Source organism: Camellia sinensis, unplaced genomic scaffold, assembly GCF_055761805.1.
Source record: "Camellia sinensis isolate YWXY unplaced genomic scaffold, ASM5576180v1 Unanchor3, whole genome shotgun sequence".
Lineage (NCBI taxonomy): Eukaryota > Viridiplantae > Streptophyta > Magnoliopsida > Ericales > Theaceae > Camellia > Camellia sinensis.
Genome location: NW_028129178.1, coordinates 7056119 through 7078762, shown reverse-complemented (window position 1 = coordinate 7078762; position 22644 = coordinate 7056119). Strand labels below are relative to the sequence as shown.

At 32.2% G+C, this 22644-nt stretch overlaps 1 protein-coding gene across 1 annotated transcript; it reads left to right on the top strand.

The window, feature by feature from the left end:
* Nucleotides 1-12451: 12451 nt before the first annotated feature.
* On the top strand, nucleotides 12452-15218 carry LOC114277771 (U-box domain-containing protein 30). The gene has a single exon (XM_028219722.2). The coding sequence runs from the start codon at nucleotides 13279-13281 to the stop codon at nucleotides 14635-14637; it is 1359 nt and encodes a 452-aa protein (XP_028075523.2). The 5' UTR covers nucleotides 12452-13278; the 3' UTR covers nucleotides 14638-15218.
* The last annotated feature ends 7426 nt before the right edge of the window (nucleotides 15219-22644 follow it).

The window sequence follows — 22644 nt, the reverse complement described above, 5'->3', positions numbered from 1 at the left end:
TTACAAACTAAGAAACAAGAATGGTGAACCACCCTTTAACTAAAAATGGCTCAAACCACCACTTTTAGGTCACAAAAACAGAACTTTTTACAGTTTAAAACAGCCCCAAAATAGTAAGAAAATATGACAAAACAAGTATATTGAAACAAAGTAAACAAGGCAAGTGTTATACCTTTGAAGCAAAGCTCAAGTTTAGGCACCAAACTAAGCTAAAACCACTTGCTAGAGCTCAAAGAGGGTCTCAACTAACCTCAGCCCAAAGAGAAGCAACTTTGATTAAGATAGTATATGTAAAAGTGTAGAGAAAACAAGCAACTAAACACAAAATTGCAAGAGAAAGAGAAAAATCTAGAGAGTGAGAGATTTTTTTTCCCAAAATTTCTAACCCTCCAAAATGGGGGAGGAACCCCCATATATATAGAAAAACATGCGTTGAGCTTAAAAACATCCTATCATACATATGTAGGCAGATTCAACTCATTGAGCCAACAGCTATCACAGCTGTCAACAAATATTTGGAAAAGACACTGGTGGTGGCCGACCGGCCACACCACTGGCCGACAACCTTGGAACATGGCCGACAGCCTGTGGTGGTGGCCGACAGGTCACCACAAAGGTCCAGACACCAAGTTTTGGTCCAAAACAAGGCATGGAAAAGAATAAGGTTTAAAGGCTCAAAGACAGGGCATTCCGCCACGGATTTTGGACACTCAAAACAAACATATGCAATCACAATCATCATATGCACAAGGAATAACGTCTAAGTCTTGAGATTGATAAAAAATGAAGTGTCTACAATTATTAAATTTTACTGTTTAATGTTTGAAAAAATAATAAAACTTCACTATTTCATGACTATAAAATTTCACTATCTCGTGACAGTAATATTTTATTATGGTTTTTGAACTTGAAAATTAGTAGCAATCAATAACAATGACGTTCATAGCAGAACTTTTCAGGCAACGTACATTTTCTTCTCAACAAAAGATCCTTATCATTGCTTTTTCTACAACTTTGTTTGGCAAGCAAATTTTCATACGAATCTAAGATGAATTTGAAACAAAGCTAAGGCGTCGCTAGAGAACTCTTCTTACTTTTCCACTGTTGCTAGACTCGTCATCGTTACTCTAGATAGGTTGACTACACCATGAGGACATGAAAAGAGTAAAAGAGAAGATAAGAGAAGATTGAGATTGTGACCACGAAAGAGAGGTCTGAGAAGATGATGGGATTCTCTCAGTCATTTATTAGTGTTGAAGAAACATGTGCGCTTGTTTAGAAGGGCAAAAAAGTCTGGAAATTACTCTTATGTACAAACATGTCCTTTGACTTTAAAAAAAAAAAAAAATTGACTTAAGCAACTAAAAAAGGTTGTTATGTCCTTTTTCTAAAGATAATTTTCTTTTTAAAGGAACTTCTCACCAAGTTTTCCAAAATTAAAACTATTGCCATATTCTTAAAAAAAATAAATTTAAAAAAATTTAAAGTTAAAATTTTCAAATGTATTCTTATTTTCAAAATTTTTGAAAAAATTAATTTCATGAACGCCCTACCAACAAGATTGTTAAATCCATAACTTAAAAAGACTAATAGTTACATGTGACCATCTAATAAGAAAAGATTGCTCAATTGAAAATAAAAATATAGATAGGAACATAATAGTTATGATTTTTAAGAAGAATAATATTCATACCGTACTTAAATAATCATTTATTAGGTATTCAATTAGGATTAAATATTGTTTAAAAGAAATAAAATTCAATACATTTCATGCATACTCATATGTATACTAAATATTTTATATTATTTTTTAATATTTTAATATATATATATATATACTTACAGTAGCATTTTTTTTATTTAACGCTTGATCATGCACCAAACACTCTGGATTCAAAATGCTGCGTGTTTGCGTTTGGTGGCAATGGTTTTTTTTATTTATTTATGACATGGGCCTATTATTGTACATAAATTTTGTTAGAAAATGTTTGAAACTCTCATAAATTTTTCACAATTTAATCTATAATGGTATAATCTGACAAGCATCAGTTTTTGATTGATTAAATGTTAAATAATATGAGACCCACTATTCATACTACATCATTATGAATTCATTTATGAGTACAAAATATGAATTTTTAGCATTATTGAATTTTGTTATTGAGTGCAGCCGGAGTTGATATGGGAAAATAAGTGAAGTATGTGCAGCAAAATGGGGGCGCTAGAGGTGGCTCGAGTGATTACTAAATTCAAATTTTAAAAATGCTTGAGACTTCCAAAGTTGGAGATCTCCATGATTCTAAAATGATGTGGACTAATTATGTGTTTTTGTTTTTTTTTTTTTCCCTTTTCCTTCCTGAACCAATCACAGGTGAGTAAAGGTTGTGGGGAATGTATTTTTTGGAGGTCTATAGCATTGTTGTTCAAATTTTTGGTTGGGACGTTTAGAGAATTGGGGTGCTCAACTTAATAATTGGAGTGTATTTAGAGCTAGCCATGTTAATAGGAGTGTTTCTAAATGCACTTTAAAAATTAAGTTAAGCACTCCATTACTTTGAACACTCTAATTTAAAATTAGTTAAATTTTTTTTTTTATATATTCTCTTAGACACTCCAGATAATACCTATTATAGCCCTAAAAACTCTAGAAATATACTAAAAACCTATTTTCTATATCCCATTAGTCTAATAGTTACAACAAAGGCAAATCATCCTACACGGCAGAGCCAACCCTTCATCGCCAAACCCTTGTCGTCGATGACACACTCGCTGTCTCTAACCCCCATTGTTTTAGGGTATTTTAGCATTCTATCAATTTGGTGCTTTTTGATTTTGATTTTTTTGAAAAGGTTGAGAAAATTAAATGTTCGGAAACACAGAACTTAACATAGAAAATTTATTCAGATATTAAATACTAAACAATGACCATTAATTCGAAAACACAATGCCATATATAAACTTTGTCTAGAAACAAGTTTTCAAATAAATATAATTTGTTTAGTATTGAATTTTCAAACAAATTTCTTAAACCCAACAACCAAAAACAATGAATATGAATAGAAAACTTTCATTTGTCTATAATAAAAAAAAACTGTCTGAAAATGTCTTATTCATTATCCATTGTTGACTTCAATATGAAATAGAATGTAAGAATAATGGATTTAAGCAAAATATGATTGAGTAGGAAAATAGGGGTGTACAAAAAACTGGTGGAACTGATAAACCGGTCAAAACTACCAGTTTGGTTTGATTTTTATTAGTTTTGATTATGGTTCTGGTTCTAAAAATGATGGAACTGTTCAAATCGGTCTGATTCCCTGTTCCAAGACTTCGGTTACAATTCTGAACGGAACACGACCAGACCGTGACATATATGTTTATATATTTTTTAATGTAAAAATTAAAATATAAAAGTTTCTTATCAGACTTGAACATCAGTCTTCATCTTCATTGTGAAATTGATAAACTCTAACCAATTTAACCAAACTAATTATTATTAGTTTGTTTATTAACTTAATATATATATATATATATATCATATTTATTTTTATATAAAATTTTTAAACCCATAAAGGTGCACCGAAACAAAACCGATTTCAATGCTTCGGTTCTAGTCTGATTCCACAAGTTTAACGGTTCGGTTACGGCTTCAATATTTCTAGGACCATAGGAACTGATTCTTGATTTGCTCTAAATCTAGACCAATTTGATCCGTGTACACCCCTAGATGAAGATCTAAAGTGAAAAAAGTAAGAAGAGAATAGAAAATGGAAGATTGAGACTTAGCCTCCGTTTGGGAAGTGGGTTGGCTTTTTGATTTTTTTGGCTATTTTAGCCTGGGCTTAAAAGTTTGGTTTGGGAAGGGCTTTTTGGCTTTTTGGCTTTTTTAAGTTTTTTTGTGAGAGAAGAATGTAATGATTATGGGTTGGATGTGATGTTTTGTTTGTTATGGCTAAAATAGCCTATTTTGTTTTTTGTGGCTAAAATAGCCAAAAAAGCCTACAAACTCACTTGCCAAACACAGGCTTATTATCAATAGGATGTCCAAGACACTTTAATTTGCAATTTTTTCAATATCGAGTATTTTTTGTTATTTTAAATATGGACGTAATTGTAATAAAAATGTTTTATTAAATTAAAGGTCCCCAACCTAATTTTTGGGTGCAACTAGGGCGACTTAATAGTAATGGTTAACAATATGATTAACAAAGTTTGAGGTTAGCTTTTTCAGTAATTTTTTTTTTTATTTGTACCTTTATATTCTACTTGACTAGATGTATAAAAAAAATAAGAAAATAAAATAATTTTGAAAAGAGTTCACCTAAAAAAAAAAGTACCAAAAGAACTCATTTTTTCAGTTAGTTTTTTTTTTTTTTTTAAATAGTGAATTTCATTTATAATCTTAAAAAAATTACTCGGACCTTTTAGATCCTTCTATATTGTTGGAGCTAAAAAGTAAAGAAATTTTAAGCGGTTTTTTTTTTTTTTTTAAGGTCCCTGATATTATGATTTTATAGCATAAAGGACACTCAATATTTTCATAATGTCTAAGGTCCCTTAATATCAATCTAAAGAAAATTCGATCAAGAGAAAATTCAATTCAGAGAATTTCTCTAGACACATTATAGAGAAAATTTCAAAATTCTCTCAGTTTTTGTGAATTTCTCTAGACTAGAAGGGTATTTTCACTGACTTTTTGTGAATTTCTCTGGGTTGGAAGGTAATTTCTCTAGACTGAGAGAATTTCTCTGGGGCAATGTATCAAATCAATAGAACAGCAGATTCAACTCTACCTATTTTATCATAGAGAAAATCTCAACCGAAAAATTCTTGAAAGAATTTCTCTGGATTTTTTAGAGAAATTTTGAAAATTTCTCTGACCTTCCCCTAACCTTCCCACTCTCCAGAGAAATTTTGGAAATTTCTCTGGCCTTCCCTTTCTCTAGAGATCTTCCCAAATTCTTACAAATATTTTTCACTTTGAGATCTTCACCCTCTCAAAATAGGGAAGGCAAAGAAAGACAAATAAGTGATTTAGAGGAGTGGAAGAGAGCAGTGAGAGAGACACACACAAAGCATGAGATATATATATCAAATTTCTCTATGATAGATGGGAGGGACCTTAGACATCAAAAAATAATATTGTGGATCTCTTCCATTACTAAAAATGGAAGATGGACTTTAGACTAATTTTTCTAAATTTTAATATAAATTTGAAAAAAATGAAAAAAATTAACTTTTTATTTTTTTTTTATTTTTATGTTGATTCCAAATTTTTAAGTAATTATACATTATTTACAAACTCATAAAAAATGGTTAATAATTTTAAATTTATTAATAATTATAATTAGATTGATGATTAACAAAATTTATTATAACTCTTAAAAAACTTACACAATTCCCTTGTTTTCAAACCCGAACCGGACCGGCTGGTCGGACCGGTTGAATTGGGAACCGGACCTTGTTCCAGTCCGATCAACCCCCTAAACCCAGAGTGGGTGCAAAATCGGTGAAAATCGGTGACCTAGTGGTCAAAACGGCAAAATCGATGATTCGGACCGGGTCAAGAGGGACGGATCGGTTTGTTTTTGTCCAATTTTTTCTTTTTTTTTTTTTATAATTATTTTCTTTCTTTCTTTCTTATATATTTATATATATATATATATATCAAAATTTTGACTAAAAATTTTTATTTCAAGAGTCTCCTCTCATAAAGAAGAGTCTCATTGAACGCTTGAGAAAATTATGAAAGTCTATTCCTATTTATAGGAAAAGATTTTTTAAAGAGAACCTACAAAATTCTATGTGAGATTCAATCAAATTATTTGAATTGATTAGAGGGAGGTTTGAAAATTTCATTTCCTTCCAAAATTAAATCTAGCATTCAATAAATTTGTTTGGAGGGAATGTTTAAAAAATTTAATTTCTTTGAAGTAAGTGACTTTTATTTGATTTTATTAAATATTATTAATAAATATTGTTTGGAGGGAATGATTTTATTAAATATTATTAATAAATACTAGCAACAATTTTTATTTTTATTTGATTATTTATATATATTTTTATTTATTTATAATTTATAGTTATATTTTTTAATTATATAATATTAACTATGACGTTACCGTTCGACCGCTTTGATCCGACGATTGAATTAGTAACCCGTCCATTCAGTCCCTTTTCTGGTTGGCTCACCGGTTCGGTTTTGAAAACATTGCACAATTCTATACATAATAATATGTTAGAATAGACATTGCACAATGCTGTTGGGCCCGTGGAGGCCCACCACGAGTCCCGTTTTGATAATCTGAACTGTCCAATATGTAGAACTCGTCGAGTACTATATGCTTGTAAAAAATCACGATAATCGGATATCGATAGCTATGTGATCAAATCAGTTTTGTGTAAAAAAAAAATGGGCGGTGAATAAATTAACGGTTGACAAAAATCTGTTTTGATCAAATAACTATCGATTTCCGATTAACGTGATTTTTTACAGGCATATAGTACTCGACGAGTTCTACACATTAAATAATTTATTAAGGACTGGACAGAAGCCATGCCCTTAATTTATTATACATTAAATAATTGAACATTTTACCCTCTAATAATGTCATATGCATTAATTAGTGTACTAATTAATGTTGTGTCATAATTTAAAAGATTTTTAGTATTTGTAAGTTGTATAATGAGTGGAGTTAATAACAATGTCATAACTAATATTGGTACACTAGTTAGTACACTATTTGATGCATGTAGCACCACTATTTAATATACTAACTAGTGTACTAACTTTAGTTATGACATTATTATTGACCCCACCTATTATACAAAGAATAGTGCTATATGTACTAATTAATGTACACACAAGTATACTAATGATATAATTTTAGAGATTTTAGATATTTGTAATTTATATAATAAATATGGGTCATTAATGATATCATAATATTCGTTGGTATATTAGTATATATACTAATTAGTGCATATAACACCACCGTTATATAAATTATAAATATTAAAAAAATTTAAAATTATATCATATTATTAATTAATACATGTAACATTATTTTCATAAAAATAGCTGGGTAGAAAAGGCAATGAGATCTAGGGTCTCGATTAGGTCAACACTGAACAACAAAAGAAATATATTAGTCAAATTTCTACTTTCCCAGTAGTCTAATTAAACAATTAATCGTGCAATAAACAACTACACCACCAACTAATAAATAGTTAAACAAAGCATCAGATTCATCAGTGTGAGGTTGTGAGTGAGTGAGTGAGCCCCCCTCGAAGCGAAACAGGCTGAACGGGTCAGACCGCACGGTTCCCACCGCCACGTGTCGGTATCGCTTAAAAGCAGAGCATCTACTGCTGCATGGAGGGTGGGGAGGCAACGGACACGCACCCGTAAAAGCAGTCAAAGCTCAACGCCCCTCAATTCGATGCATAAATTGTTAGTACAGTCAAACCCCTAAAAAAACCAGTCAAACTGCTGAGCTGGCACTTTACGAAAGGCACGCTCTCTCTGTCGGTCCCTCATCCGAACGGACTTCCAACTTCCACTTTAAAAATTGGGTAAATTACACCTACCTTCCATGCCTTTTTGACAATCATAAGGTCTTGTCATTTCAATAATTATATTAATTAATTTATTTTATTTAGTAAATTATTGTCAAGATTTTCTATTTAATAAAATTTATTGATGTTATACTAAAAATAATAAAATTATCCATTAATCAATTTATCTATTCAAATAAAAAAAATTATTCACCTCTCCTAAGTTTTGTATATATATTATTAAAAATTTATATATTTTTTATAATTATTTAATAAAATTCTTAAATTTCATTCAATATTAAATAAAAATTTTAAATTGTTAAGACATTATTAAATAATCATAGGTAAATTACACTAACACTTCTTCAGATTTGGTCTGATTACATCCTATTCCTTAACGTTATAGACATTACATTCTCATCCCTGTGGTTAACAATCTCATGTTACAAACCCCCTACTTATATAAAATGTAACAATTCTTAGTAAAAAAATAAAAGAAATTACATTAGAAAAAATAAAGCAAAGGAAAAATAAAATAAAATAAAAGAAGTAAAGAAAAGTAAGAACAAAAGAGTGTATGAATTCAATATCTTTTTTACACCAATGTTAATTCCGTCTAAATAATTATAATGACGAGGGGTTAGTATAATTTCCCAAATTTCGGGAATGATATGTATTAAACCAAAATTTCAGGGAATGTAAGTGTAATTTACCCTTAAATCATTTAATGAAAAGAAAAACTTAATTTTTATTGATAAAATACCTAAAAATAAATAATTTCTCTAAAATTAATGTTAGATGACACCCTAATAATTTAATATAAGGCATACACCACATAAATAACCTAAAATTTATTATTTTAAGTAATGCATTTATTATTTGAATTTTTTTAAAGTTAAAATAAATAGATTTATTTTTTTCCAGGTACTTTACATTACTTATTTATGCATATGTTAAAAAAAAATTCTTATTTTATCTTTGCTCAATCATATATTATTCTCAAATTTTAATTTTTATCTTTAAGTCATCAAACTTTTAGTCAATGCATATTTAACTTGCATTTTTAAATTTTAATTTTTTTTTAAAATATGCATCGACTAGAAATTCAATGACTCAAAGATAAAAATTAAAATCTGTAAATAATATCTTAACAATTTAATAAATTTCTTGCATATGAATAAATAAGTAGGACAAATTGCTGGGGGAAAAAATAATCCATTTCTGTCAACTTAAAAAAAGAAAAGAAAAAAGAAATTTAAATGATAAATGCATTAATTAAAATTGATAATTTTTTTATCGTTTTATATAGTGTGAAATATTACTTATTAGGGTTTTATGTTAAACTATTAGGGTGTTATGTTAAAATATGTATGGATCTTTAATAATATATATACAAAACCTTTGGGGAGGTGAGTGAAAATTTTCATTTAAATAGCTTATTGGTTGATTTAATAGTTTTTATCTCTCTTAATTCACAGGGATTATATGGTCATTAGGGATTATATGGTCATTTTGGATAGGAAAGTAACGTCGTTTGTGCTAAATTAACTAATTGAGAGAATGTTGATATTGTTAGCAAAAGTATGAGAGGTTTTTGTTATTATTGAAATCACATGGGGAAGTCCCTATATTTGTTAGAAACCTCAGAGGAGGGAAGTGTAATTTACCCTTAAAAATATCTCAATTTAATTTTAGAAAAAATATTTTTTTTCAAGAAAAAAGATTTCGACTAAGGTGATGTTTGGGTGAAATTAAATTAATAGTCTATAAGCTCCACTAATATTATGTTGGGTGGTGATAAAATGAGTCTCCCTTGTTACGACTCTTGTTTTGAAAATCCCACATGACAAATATTTTTGAGTTGTATTCATATTATTCCAATGTATTGTTGTGAGGTTCTTGAGTGTTTAGAATGTGAATCATACCTTTGGTTATCAATTTTAATTGCCTCATAATAATTGCAAAATTCCATAGACCACTCGACCAATCAAAAGTGTGCTTGAGTGATCTTTTCTAGTCTTACAGTATCTCAATCTTTGATATGAGATCCTGCAAGCTTTGCTTTCGTGCTCGAGTGACCAAAGGTGCACCCGAATGAACTTTTTTAGGCTTATAGTTTCTCAGTATGAGTTTTTGAAGTACTAGATGGCTGCATTCGTCGCTTGAGTGAAGAAAGGTGCATTTAAGCAAAGACTCAATTTCTCAAGTTATTCAAGTATTCAAGTTTGGTACAATTACATATCTAGAAACACTGCTTGAATGATCAACTCAATCTCAATTTGTTATAACAGTTCCAACTCTTCAAATCTCAATTCAACTCTTCTGAAATTCTCTTTGCAAGCACCTAAATATAGACAGTGTGATATAAGAATGAGTTTTTTGAGTTTTTTCATGATAATTGAGTGATGTATCTTATACATCTCATGTAATTGATGAACAATTCAAGGAATATTCGTTTGTGATCATTCTTCAGCGTTATTTCAATGGAATCCGAACCACGTTTTAAGCTACAAATCTTGAAAGCAAATAGGATTGAAGATAGCATAGTGTCTCTAGATCAACCAAGTGTGGATTCATTGGGAGGTAGATTGGGTAAGATGTCCTATTGTAATCTTTATGATTTTTCTTAGTAAATTTGCTTAGCCTTTATGGCCCCTGATTTTTGACAATTGCAATTGGTGAACTCCAACTGAAAATTGGTGAATTCCACGTTAAAATATCGTGTTCCATCTATTGATTTCAGAGTTTAAAACTAAATCAATTCCATTGAACATGAGAATTGATTTGTCATAATGTGTTGAGAATTGTCTTACTAATCATTTTGATTTGTGGATTGAGTTGGAAATAATAATAAATTACGTATATAGAGTTTAGATTTTGCACTCTTCTATCAGCATTCTCATAGGATGGTAGGATTGCTAATCTAATCCTAAAGAACTGAATGTAGAAAAATTATTCACCTTATTTGGTTCAAATTTTTGAACTCAAATTTTCTAGAAATTAATTTGTTTTATATTTTTTGTGTGTTTTTTGTTTTCAGTGATTTTTTTTAAATATTTTAACCACTTTTTTTTAATATATATATATATATATTTCCTTTTTGGATGCATCTAACTTAAATGTACCTAACAAGTAAAATATTTATAAAAAAATATTTAAAAAAATAATAATAAATACACATGAATACGAAAATATATTGAACTTTATATATATATGTATATATCTTTGGTATTGAAAATATATTGAATTTTTTGAAGATTTTTTTCACAAATATTATATTTTAATGTATTTATGTTAGGTGTATTTAAATATTAAAAAAAATCTTAAAATATTAAAAAATATAGTGAAACAAAAAAAATACGAAGAACAAAATACTCAAATTTTTGAAATTAAACAAGGTGATTGTCTCTAGTTTATAGAAAACCACAAAAATATATTTTATGTAATTTTATAGATTTAATCATACTTAGCTAATGCTACCATATTAGTGCATGAGCAAACACATTTTATTTTATTTTATGTCAGCAGCATGATACATTGCATCATGGTTAGAGATGCAACTTCTTTGAGTTAACTTGTAGAGGAATCTCAATGAGAATATTATGACTAGGGATGAATGCCTGATAAATTTGCTCGAGTTAATTCCATTATTTAAGTTCAATTTCAACCTAATATCTAACATGAAATTATTTTTGAATTTGAATTAAAATTTATCTGAAGAAATTTGGAAGTTTAAGTTGTTTAAATTCAACATAAAAATAATCATTTTTAGTTGCTTAAAACAATACGTTGCGTTTTTTTTTAAATTAAAAAAAAAATCAAAAATTACAAACATGAAACATAATAAAAAAAAATTAACTAAAATTATGCATATTAATTCTAATACATTGCATTATGATTGTTCAAATTTAATTTGAATTTATAAATTTTAGCTCAAATGTTACTCATCTTGTTTGTTTTGATTTTTAAAATATGTTTTGTAAAAAAATTTAAAAGCTTGTTTCATAAATAAATTGATAACTCATTATGATTTTCACAAAATATTTTTTAAATATTTATTTTTGTCAAAATGATTTTCATTATTTTAAATTCAAAAAATAAATTTTAAAAACAAAAGAAAACCAATCACCTAATTTGGTTTCAATTCTTTGGATTCACTTTTCAAAAAAATGAATTTTTTATGTTTTGTTTTTTTTTTCATTGAATTTTTTTAACATTTTAATTAAGTTTTTTTTTTAAAAAAATATTTAGATACACCTAACATAAATACACTTAAAAGTATAATATTTATAAAAAATTTTTTAAAAAAAAATTAGTAAATACCAAAAATATAAAAATTTAATATATTTTTATACTCTTGTATATTTATTGATTTTAAATTTTTTTTTATAAATATTCTATTTTATCTAGGTAAGATTTATCTAAAATGTAAAAAAAAAAATTATTTAAAATTTTATAAATATTCATTAAAAATAAAAATATAAAAAAAAATTCAACATTTAAAATATTAAAATCAAATAAGGTGAACGATATTTTAATTTGATGTACTAATTATCTTAATATTGGTAAAGTGTAACATTGTTATATTGATTGAGAGAAGAAAAAAAATGAAATTACTTTTCAAAACTTAAGAATTTGGCAAGCTAAAGCTGAATTGTTGGGTTGGACCCGCCACATTGCAACCCTAGATGGTGACTAAAATTTCAGTATTAAAAAATTCGGATATTGTTTGATTTGTTACCACTGCATGTATTAAAAACCGGATATATCTGTGAATTTGGACAGCCCTGCACGTGTGGGGCACAAACAAAACGCCCTAGTTACTGGCTATAGCCCGTAGCTCCCGGCAATCTTTTCTCTTTTGAAAAAACAAAAAGAAAAAAGAAAAAGAAAGAAATGGTAAAGAAAACAGTTGTTTGCTGTAGGGTTTTGTTTTGAGCTCCAGCCCCAAAACTAGATCAGAAGAGGAGTACATAGACAGAGGGGATAGCTTTTCTCCTGCTTTCCTCTCTCTTTCCACCCTCCTTCTCTGTGGCTTATTGTTCTTGATTTTTCAATTCTTTCATGTAATCATCTGAATCTCCTTCTTGTTATAACAATTCCCTCATTTTCCTTTGTTAATTTTAGTGTACACTGTTCATCTTTGAGTGCTTGTATTGTGATGATTTCTTCTCTCTCTCTCTCTCTCTCTCTCTCTCTCTCTCACTTTTGATTACTACTTCCTTTTGATTTCTTTTCTAATCTGGGTTTGAATGATTTCACTCTTTTTGAGCTTCAAGAGGAAGTGAGCTTTGGTATTAGAGAAGAAGATTACATGTTCATGATGTGTTAGGTCGTGATGATGATGAAAATGAACAATTCGGATCTTTTGACCAGATAAAGAGATCAGGTAAAGCTAAAAAAAGAAAAAGGCAGTCTTGAAGAAAAGATGTCCCCTTTGATGTCTATTCTTGATTGTAATTGTCAATGAGAGAGAAATAGAGAGAGAGAGAGAGAGAGAGAGAGAGATAAAAGAGTGTGAAACTCTTCTCTTTGTAATCTTTTTTCTACCACACGCTTCATGTCCTTTTCCATGGTCGTGATGTGCCTCGAAGAATACTTCTGTTTTTTGTTGCTTGGTTCAGAGTGATTTTCAAGGGTTTGCTCTGTTTTGGGTCTTTTTTTTCCTCTTCTGATAAGTCTTTTCTTTTCCTAGTTTTGTCAACAAAAGGGTGTGTGAAAATGCCTATGTATCAGCCATTTAGTCGTCGGAGAGATGGGGATGTGAAATGCGATGTCGGCGGTGGCGGGCACGTCTTGGATCTGGAAACCGCCGTGAAAGATGGAATTTTAGGCGGCGGAGGCGGGGCTATCTGCGGCGGCGGCGCCACCGGTGAGAAACTGGATCTGAAAAAGATGATTGCAGAGCTTGATTCAATAGAGGTCCCCTGTGTCTTCATTTGCCCAATTTCTTTGGAGCCAATGCAAGATCCAGTGACTCTCTGCACTGGGCAGACCTACGAGAGATCAAACATTCTCAAATGGTTCTCTTTGGGACACTTCACTTGCCCCACCACAATGCAAGAGCTCTGGGACGATTCGGTGACCCCAAACACTACCCTTCACCATCTAATCTACAGTTGGTTTTCTCAGAAGTACTTGGCGGTGAAGAAGAGGTCAGAGGATGTTCAAGGAAGGGCTTTGGAGCTTTTGGAGACTCTGAAGAAGGTTAAAGGTCAAGCCAGAGTTCAAGCACTCAAGGACCTTAGACAGGTCGTCACTGCTCATGATTCAGTGAAGAAAACAGTGGTCGACAATGGTGGAATTGGACTAATTTCTTCATTGTTGGGTCGGTTCACTACGCACGCAGTTGGGTCCGAGGCAATTGGGATTCTTGTGAATTTGGATCTTGATTCGGATTCAAAGACGAATTTGATGCAACCTGCCAAGGTATCGTTAATGGTGGACATGTTGAATGAAGGGTCGGTTGAGACAAAGATCAATTGCACGAAATTGATCCAAATGTTGATGGCTGGGAAGGATTTCGAGTCAGAAATCGTGTCGAGTTTGAGCCTCTTGGTAGGGTTGTTGAGATTAGTTAAAGATAAGAGACACCCAATTGGAGTATTGGCAGGACTCGGATTACTCAAGATGATCTGCTCGCACGAATCGGTGAGGAATTCAGTAGTGAGCATTGGGGCTATTCCTCAGATAGTTGAGCTTTTGCCCAATTTGAATGCTGAGTGTTTAGAATTAGCCCTTCACATCCTTGAATTTTTGATAACTCTTCCAGAGGGTAGATTGGCTCTCAAGGATTGTCCCAACACCATTCCTAACATGGTCATGTTGTTAATGAAAGTTTCAGAGAAAATCACTCAATTGGCGCTTTCGATCTTGTGGGTTGTCTGCAAGCTTGCCCCTGAAGAATGTGCACCGCTCGCCATCGATGCAGGCCTCGCTGCAAAGCTCCTACTGGTAATTCAGAGCGGTTGCAATCCCGCATTGAAGCAACGGTCAGCCGAGCTCTTGAAGCTGTGTAGTCTAAATTACACAGCTACTATCTTCATTTCCAAGTGTAAGCTTACAAGAACAATACAATGAAGGGAATTAACAAGTTGTTCATATGGAAATGATGAGCTTGTGGGTTCCTGAGGTACCCTTTCTCTCTCATGTGTATATTATAGAGGAGAATGTTGATTTGATCCAATTGGTTTCACAGAGGAAGCATCATAATGTGAATTTATAGGCTAATTGTTATTATGCTTGGTAGCTATTGCCGAAGTTTTCCAATAAGCTATGCTAGTCTGTGTTCACCAACAAAGGTACCACCGCTGATGATTCGCGACCTTTCAAATGGTTGTTTGAATCTGCAAGTGAGGAGAGCTGTGAATCATGATTTTGCCATGGAGTTGGGTTGGGATCTCAACATTCAAGAACTGATGGGGTAGAGAACTTGTAGGCTTGTGTTGGCACTTGTAATTATTTTTAATTTTATTAAGTTCTGTGTTACATTGATCTCAAATTTTCCATCCCTATTTCCTTCTTTCTGAAGGTTGTCTGGGGACTTTTTATAGTTTCATTTTTGTTCATTGTTCAAAGGGGTGATTCACTTTTGTTCCCACCATTGATTGTAGAGTTTTGTAAGTTTGACCTTTCAATATAAAATCAACTTGTTCAATGAATTACCCATTTTTCAATCGACTTGATATCTGTTTCAATTTCTCAACTTTTGCCTTTGTTTGCTAGAAAGCCACAGTGCTGTGTTTTTCAATTTCGCCTGAATTTATATTTGTGAGTCATTATGAGCAGAAACATAGACCATGAGAGAGACACAGAGTGCGCTTTACCTTCCCTGTGTTTGTTTGAATAAGAGAGCTTTCTGTGTGTAGAAGCATACATCAATTGCACTTCCAGTCTTCAGGTAATAATGGGTCCAAGCTATGACAGCAACCTCAGTCACTCGCCATTGTACTATACTACTCAAAGTCATGCAGCAAATAAATGCCTTGTAAAAATTCTTTGGGAAATTCTAATACACTCGTTTAAAAAAAGATGTACTATATGTATTTTTACTTATATTATTTTATTTTTTAATTACAATCAATTTTATTCTTTAGTTATAATTTTATTTTAATTATGACTAATAAATTATTTAATTATGTCTCATATTTTGTTTAATTATAATGTATATATATATATATATTTAATTATAACTCAGAAAATTGTTCTTGGAATGAGACATAAAGTAATCAAAGAGCTCATTTTGGGAAGAGAATCCCAAACATATGAGAGAGAGAGAGAGAGAGAGAGAGAGGGGTTGGGTGGGTGTGGCTTATTTGATTTTTTTTGAAATTTCTCTGAACACATCACAATTGTCATGATCTGAACCCGTTCCTAGAGGTTTGGATCATAATCGATTAATAATCATGAGATTACTTACAACTTTGGACAGAAATCATATTACATTTAATTGTATGGGGTCAGAAGCGGAAGTAGAAATGTAAAAAATTTATCCAATGAACTTGTATATAAATGGCATAAACAAAAACATTTTGTACATTAATAACTCACACATATTCATATATCAAGAGATCTCACATGTCCAAAATCATACATATATCATAACCATACAAAAATAAAAACTTATATACAGACATGGTCAAACATGACCTTAAACATGACCAACAAAAGAAAGTAAAAGATCAAAACAAAAGAAACAAAAGCCTCTAAGAAGAGGCACCAAAGTTGACATCTCAAAACCACAAGCTTCTCCTGGGTAGACTCTAAGGTTGGGCAACCGGTTGCTCACCTACATACATATATATAAAGAGTGAGCGAAAACTTAGTAAATAATATCAAAGTAAAGAGGTTAATGAATGGGATTCGTATATAAATAAATCATACTTATACATATTACATGTGGAATATTATTCCCATTCATAACAGACTTAAGTAGATCATAACGAAGCGAAATGACCTCGGGTTTAGTCCATTATACTTGAAACATATCAAAGGGACAAAACGACATTGGGTCCAACATATTCATATTCAAAACGACCTTGGATCCAATATAATCTTTGTCAAAACGACATTTGGTCTAATATATTCTTTTTCAAAACGACCTTTGGTCTATTGAGACAAATATACTGTCACGACCCAAACCCTCCCCTATGGGTTTAAGCATCGTAACCGGCCAGTAATCCGTGATTACCGAAGGCCTGCTTAACAGTAATGACAGTAATACAGAGTAAGGGGCTGGCGAAAGCCAAAGCAGTAAATAAAAGATGTCCAATGAGCTGTGACAGTTTATATGCAAAAAGACTTTTCTGAACATATTCACATTTATAAGCAAAACATATATACACCATATGTACAAACATCCAGGTTATGGACCAAATCCCTAATTAGCACAATACAGTACAAGTCTTAAACAGTATTACAAAACAGAGACGGAAGGGTGAAACTTTGACACCCTAAAACAGCCTTAGCTCGGTCAGACTTGGAACCTCGAGGTGAGGCACAATGGTTGGCTTGGCAAAAAGGGAGTTAACCTGACGCTTCTAGCATCGATCCGGTGCCTGAACACCTACATATAAATATAAACAGTGAGCTAAAACCCAGTGAATAACAACTATGTAAAGAGGTTAAGAATGAATGTCCTTTCAGTAATTAAACAGTCATATTAGTCATTTAGAAACCATAGCAGTCATATGTGGTATATCCAATAGCAAAATAGTACAGTAGGACTTAACAGACCGAACAGTCAGTTGATGGCCATCATAACGGTAAATAGTAGTGGTTCCAAACATGGGAACCGACAGAGATCTCTGTGATAGTAGCAGTAACAGTAAGTTGCTAAGGATGCCACAATACAATTTACAAATAGGACAAACATTTGTTCATTAAACAGTAACGTTTCAGTAAACAGAACAGTTGATCATTTAGAAAATATTCATAATTGAACATATCTTTACAACATTGTTACTCACAGAGCACTGGGCTATAAGCAGCTAATGAGCGTTCTCGGATGCTAACCCTACACAGTTACAGAACGAACTCACACTAAGTTACACACTTGGGAATCAACAACTTAGTTCCTATCTTGACTCGGTGTGGTTCTACATCAATATCCTCATTAAGTTGCCTTAAACATGGCTTAGGAATGCAAAGATGCAAAGATGCACTTTAAAACATATTTCAAAATTTTCAGAAAACAGGGGTCCCGCTCAAGCGTGGCTTTTTACGCTCGAGCGGACATGCAGACAAAGGAGCTCCGCTCGAGCGCGACTTTCCCCGCTCGAGTGGACTGCAAACTTAAGCAAAAGTACTGGATGCATGCAATTCACACTCGACGGACGCTCGACCTCCGCTCGAGCGTGAGACTCAGGTCCTCGCTCGAGCGTGAACTCTCTCGCTCGAGCGTACTGCAAAACACACAAACTTCTGGGTATACGCACTTCACGCTCGAGCGTAACTCTCGCTGCTCGAGCGGAATGCATGTACTCAGGGTTCACGCTCGAGCGTGGGTCAAATTTCTAGAAAATCCAGATTGACCTCCAAACATGAAATTCAACATTCAACCATCCAAAACACATTTTTCTGGGCCTAAACTTTGAAAAACACTTGGTTTAATCTTGCATTTGGTCAAGTTTTAGAGCACTTGATTCATAAGAGTTCTTGCATGTTATGTTTTTACATAGATCATGAGAGTTTCTTTGATCTTTGAAAGTTGCTTGAGCGACGACTTGTTCACTTGAGCAATGCGGTCGAATTTTGAATTTTGAATTTTTTAGAACGTAGTTTGAACTTCAAAACACAAGTTTAGTGCCAAAAACCTTTGCATGACATGTTCTAAAACACACAAACACCTTAAAAATTCAAAACCCACTTCAAATCTTATGCTCAAAACTTCATGAATTCATCTTGCATGACCCAAATGACTTCAAGTTCTTGCCAAAATTCTCAAAACATGGAATTAAGCTTCAAAACTTCATAATTCATTAATGCATGTAAGGTATGATCCTTAATTTAAACATGGATGACAAAAATCATGCTCAAAATGATGGAGTTCAATAAAATTGTGCATGCATGTATGAATTGACTTTAAATTCATCATCTTTAGCGCATTTCTTATATTTAATCATATAATTCTATTGAATTCACATATTTGATAGCTTAATCTCACAAATTAAGGTTAAAAAACTTACCTAAGATCTTCAATTGGGCTTGTATTAGCAATTTCTTGAGTTGTTCTTTGCAATCCTTCAATCTCGTTGCCTAATCTTCAAACCAAGCTTTTCCTCTCTCTAAAATTAAGTTCTCTATCTCTAAAGCTCTTTTTCTCATATTTTTGAGTGCAAAACAATGAGCCTGATCTCATTCTTAACATATATATATATATAAGGCTTAGTTAACTTAATACACTAATCAAGGGTTACACTAAGTAATTAGAGCTTAAGTCTAATCAAACAAACTTAATTAAATTGAGTTAATCTAATTAATTTTAAATTGAATCAAATGTTAATCAAACCTCCCATTAGGTTCTAAAAATTATGCCATTCATAATAAACAAACCAATTTCGATTTTTGACACCATTTAGGCTTTTAATTTTAGATCATACCAAAATCACAACATATATTCTTACGATTAACAAATATGAATCTAAGAATCATATTAAGCACATAAGTAACATTCAAATTCATACTAAGCATATAAACACATGCAAACTTAAAGGATTAAAAGCATAATACATGACGGGGTTGTCACAACAATCTCATTGGTATTTCTCCGTGTGTGTTTGTGTGTTTATATTTGGAATTTATCTGGGCATTACACATTTACTACTCTCTTGTGCATTTGATTTTCACTGCACACATTACACACTTGCATGTTGATTTCTCTAACATATTTGATTTTTTCTAAAATTTCTTTGCCATGTCGATTTTTTTTGGTCATTACACACTTGCAATCTAATTTGCATATAAAATTTTTCTATAATAAGAGAATTTACATTCTCTGCAAATGTAATCAGAGAAATTTACTTGCATGTTGATTTCTTTAGCACATTTGATTTTCTCTGAAATTGTTTTGCAAATGTAGTAAGGGAAATTTACATTCTCTGTAAATGTAGTCAGAAAAATTTACTTATATGTTGATTTCTCCGACACATATGATTTTCTCTAAAATTTCCTTGAGATGTTGATATTCTTTGGCCATTACACACTTGCAATCTGACTTGCATATAAAATTTCTTTACAAATGTAGTTAGAGAAATTTACATTCCCTGCAAATGTAGTCAAAGAAATTTACTTGCATATTGATTTATCTGACACATCTGATTTTCTTTGAAATTTCTTTATAAATGTAGTCAATAAACCCATTTTCTCTCTTTACCATTTGATGCACCATTCAAAACCTATAACCCAAGAGTAATGAACTTCTTGAATAACAATAAAACCCGGGGGCATAGAGAAATTTCAGAAGGTCCTTTAAATTCCTGTGTAGGTCCTCCAAATTTTGCCAAATCTTTGAGTTTATTGTTGTCCATAATCACCAATTCCCTAGTCTTTAGCAGATAAATCAAGGACCCAACCTCATGGTAGCGAACGAGGTAGACGGTGTGAGCGTGGCTGCGAAGGTGGCATAGGGGGGTTCGGGACATGGTGTTGAAGACATGGATAAGGCCAAAGTGGGAGCCAACGACAATGAAGTGGCCGTTGGAGTAGAAGGAGGCGGGGGTGGCGGTGTTAGAGAATAAGGAGATGGTAGATTTAGGTTCTAGGGTTTGGGAAGAGAGAGATCAGAGAAATGGTTGAGAGAGAAAAGATAAACCCAAATCTATAGAGAAAGAGAGAGAAGAGAGACGAATGAGGGTAAATTTCATATATTTTTTTTTAATAAAATAAAAACAAAAGGGTATGAGGGACCTTAACTAACAAAAAAAAAAAAAAATTTGTGGACCTCTCCTACTACTCAAAGTTGAAGAGAGATGTTAGGCCAATTTTTTCAATTAAGGCCTTGTTTGGAGTACTTTAAAAAAGCTAAAAAATTAAAAAGTCACTATCCAATTTAAGTCACATCATCTTATTTAAATCACATCACCTTTCTACCACATCACTTTAAACTCAACCCATACCTAAGCATATTTCATAAACGATCACGCTACGTAGCTCGAATGCCGCGGCTCGAAACGCAGCTCGACACCAAAACGACATCGTTTTGGTGTCGATTTTGTTTTTGTTTTTGTTTTTGTTTTTTTTTTTCTTGGTTTTGCAAAACGAAAAAGAAGAAGAAGAAGAAGAAGAAGGGAGAAGAAGAGAAAGGAGGAGGAGGAGGAGGAGGAGGAGGAAGGAGGGGAGGGGGCCATAAAAACCGGTTTGAGGAGGAGGGGAGGCTGGGCTGCGACGGAGGCGGGGCTGCGACGGAGGAGGAAGCAGCAGCGGCGGCCGGAGCTGCGACGACGGCGGGACGGGGCTGCGACGACGCCGACCTTCTTCCTCTCCCTCCCTTCTCTTTCTCCTCTCCCTCTCTTCCTCTCCCTCTCCCTCTCCCTCTCTTCCTCTCGAGCCATTTCGAGCCTAGTAGCTTCAAGCTACCAGGCATTTTCCTTTCATAAAAAAATCAAAAAGTATACTTATTTAGATCATGCCAAACCACCTCTAAATATTGACATATGTCTAATTAGTCTTAATTTAATATTACATAAATAGTCAAATCACAAGTTTTCACATGTCAAAACGATGCAGTTTTCAAGATGATAAGCTTTTGGCTAATAAAATTAAGCCACTTATCATATTGAGGGTGTCAAGCTAATGAAATTATAACACACTATTAAATAATATTTTGATATTTATCTCTACATAAATTAGAAATAATTATCAAAAAAAATTGAAGTCTATTAAGACTCTCCTCCACTCATGTCTATAAATAGGGGTGATCTCTAATAAAATTATATACACAATTTTACATACACAAAATCAATTTGTAGAGACAAAATTTTACATCAAATAAGAACAAGCCGCATAAGATCAAAGCTCCAAAGCCCGAAAGGTTTTTTCACTGAAGCTTATAAATCTCCATAAGCCATAAAGCTTGGAGATTCAACTCAAACTTCTTTTAATTTGGAAATAAGGGCCTCGACCCCCGATCACTGCTAGTAGGGTTTGCATGATCTACTCTGTCTTGTGCCATTGAGCCAGGTGAATCCTCGCTTTGATACCACTTGACGCAGGGGAATAAATCACGCGAGACTAGATATCGTTCTAGTAGATGAGAATTCTTAAATCCACAAGAACAACCTTGAATCCACAAGGAAGATAGAAGAAAGCTCTTAAAAATATTATTGAATGAATGAAAATTACATATGCTTGTAGGCTTATTTATAATAGACTATACCTAATACTTGTAGGAAAAGTGATTCCAAAATAAACTAGGAAACTTAAATCAACACAAATTAAGAAACCTAAGAGAACTAAGAAACCTAAGAGACTAAAATTCTAAGCTATTTAAAATCCTAGTCAAAAACCTAATTCTAAATAATAAAATAAAGAAATATAAAAATTATAGAATTTTGTTCTACATCTTTTTTCTTGCCTTTTGTCGGTCCAATTGTTCCAAGAAGTTTTCAGCTACTTGTTCTACATCAATAGTTGAAGCCATTCAAAGCTAAGCTTATCAGAGCAGCTCTGCGAGGGCGGTTTTGCCAAATCACATTTTGGGTTGTCACCTACGAGAGGCTCTAATGTAACCTAAGTAGGGCTGTTATTTTCGACCTTTTTAATTTGGTCTCTACATTTTTTTTGAACCTTCACTAAACAAATGAAGTTTATTTATTTATTTTTTTAAATTCCAATCTTAATACCAATGATGTCCGTAACTCCAAATCCTAACCCTAACCTTAAATCCCATCTACATGAACTCCAACAACTTCTGCCACTATTTCCAGTGGCCATTGATGACAACGACTTGCTCCGGTTACACCCTCCACTACGGCACATCGCCACCAACCTCCGTTGCCACCTCCTTCTTCACTCTCCATTGTTGCATTGTTTGATTCAATTCATTCACAAACCAATCCAAAAAACAAAAAACAAAAAACAAAAAACAAA

Bases quoted from the DNA above. Each gene is read 5' to 3' on its own strand.
- LOC114277771 (XM_028219722.2), top strand. From the start codon at position 13,279: ATGCCTATGTATCAGCCATTTAGTCGTCGGAGAGATGGGGATGTGAAA.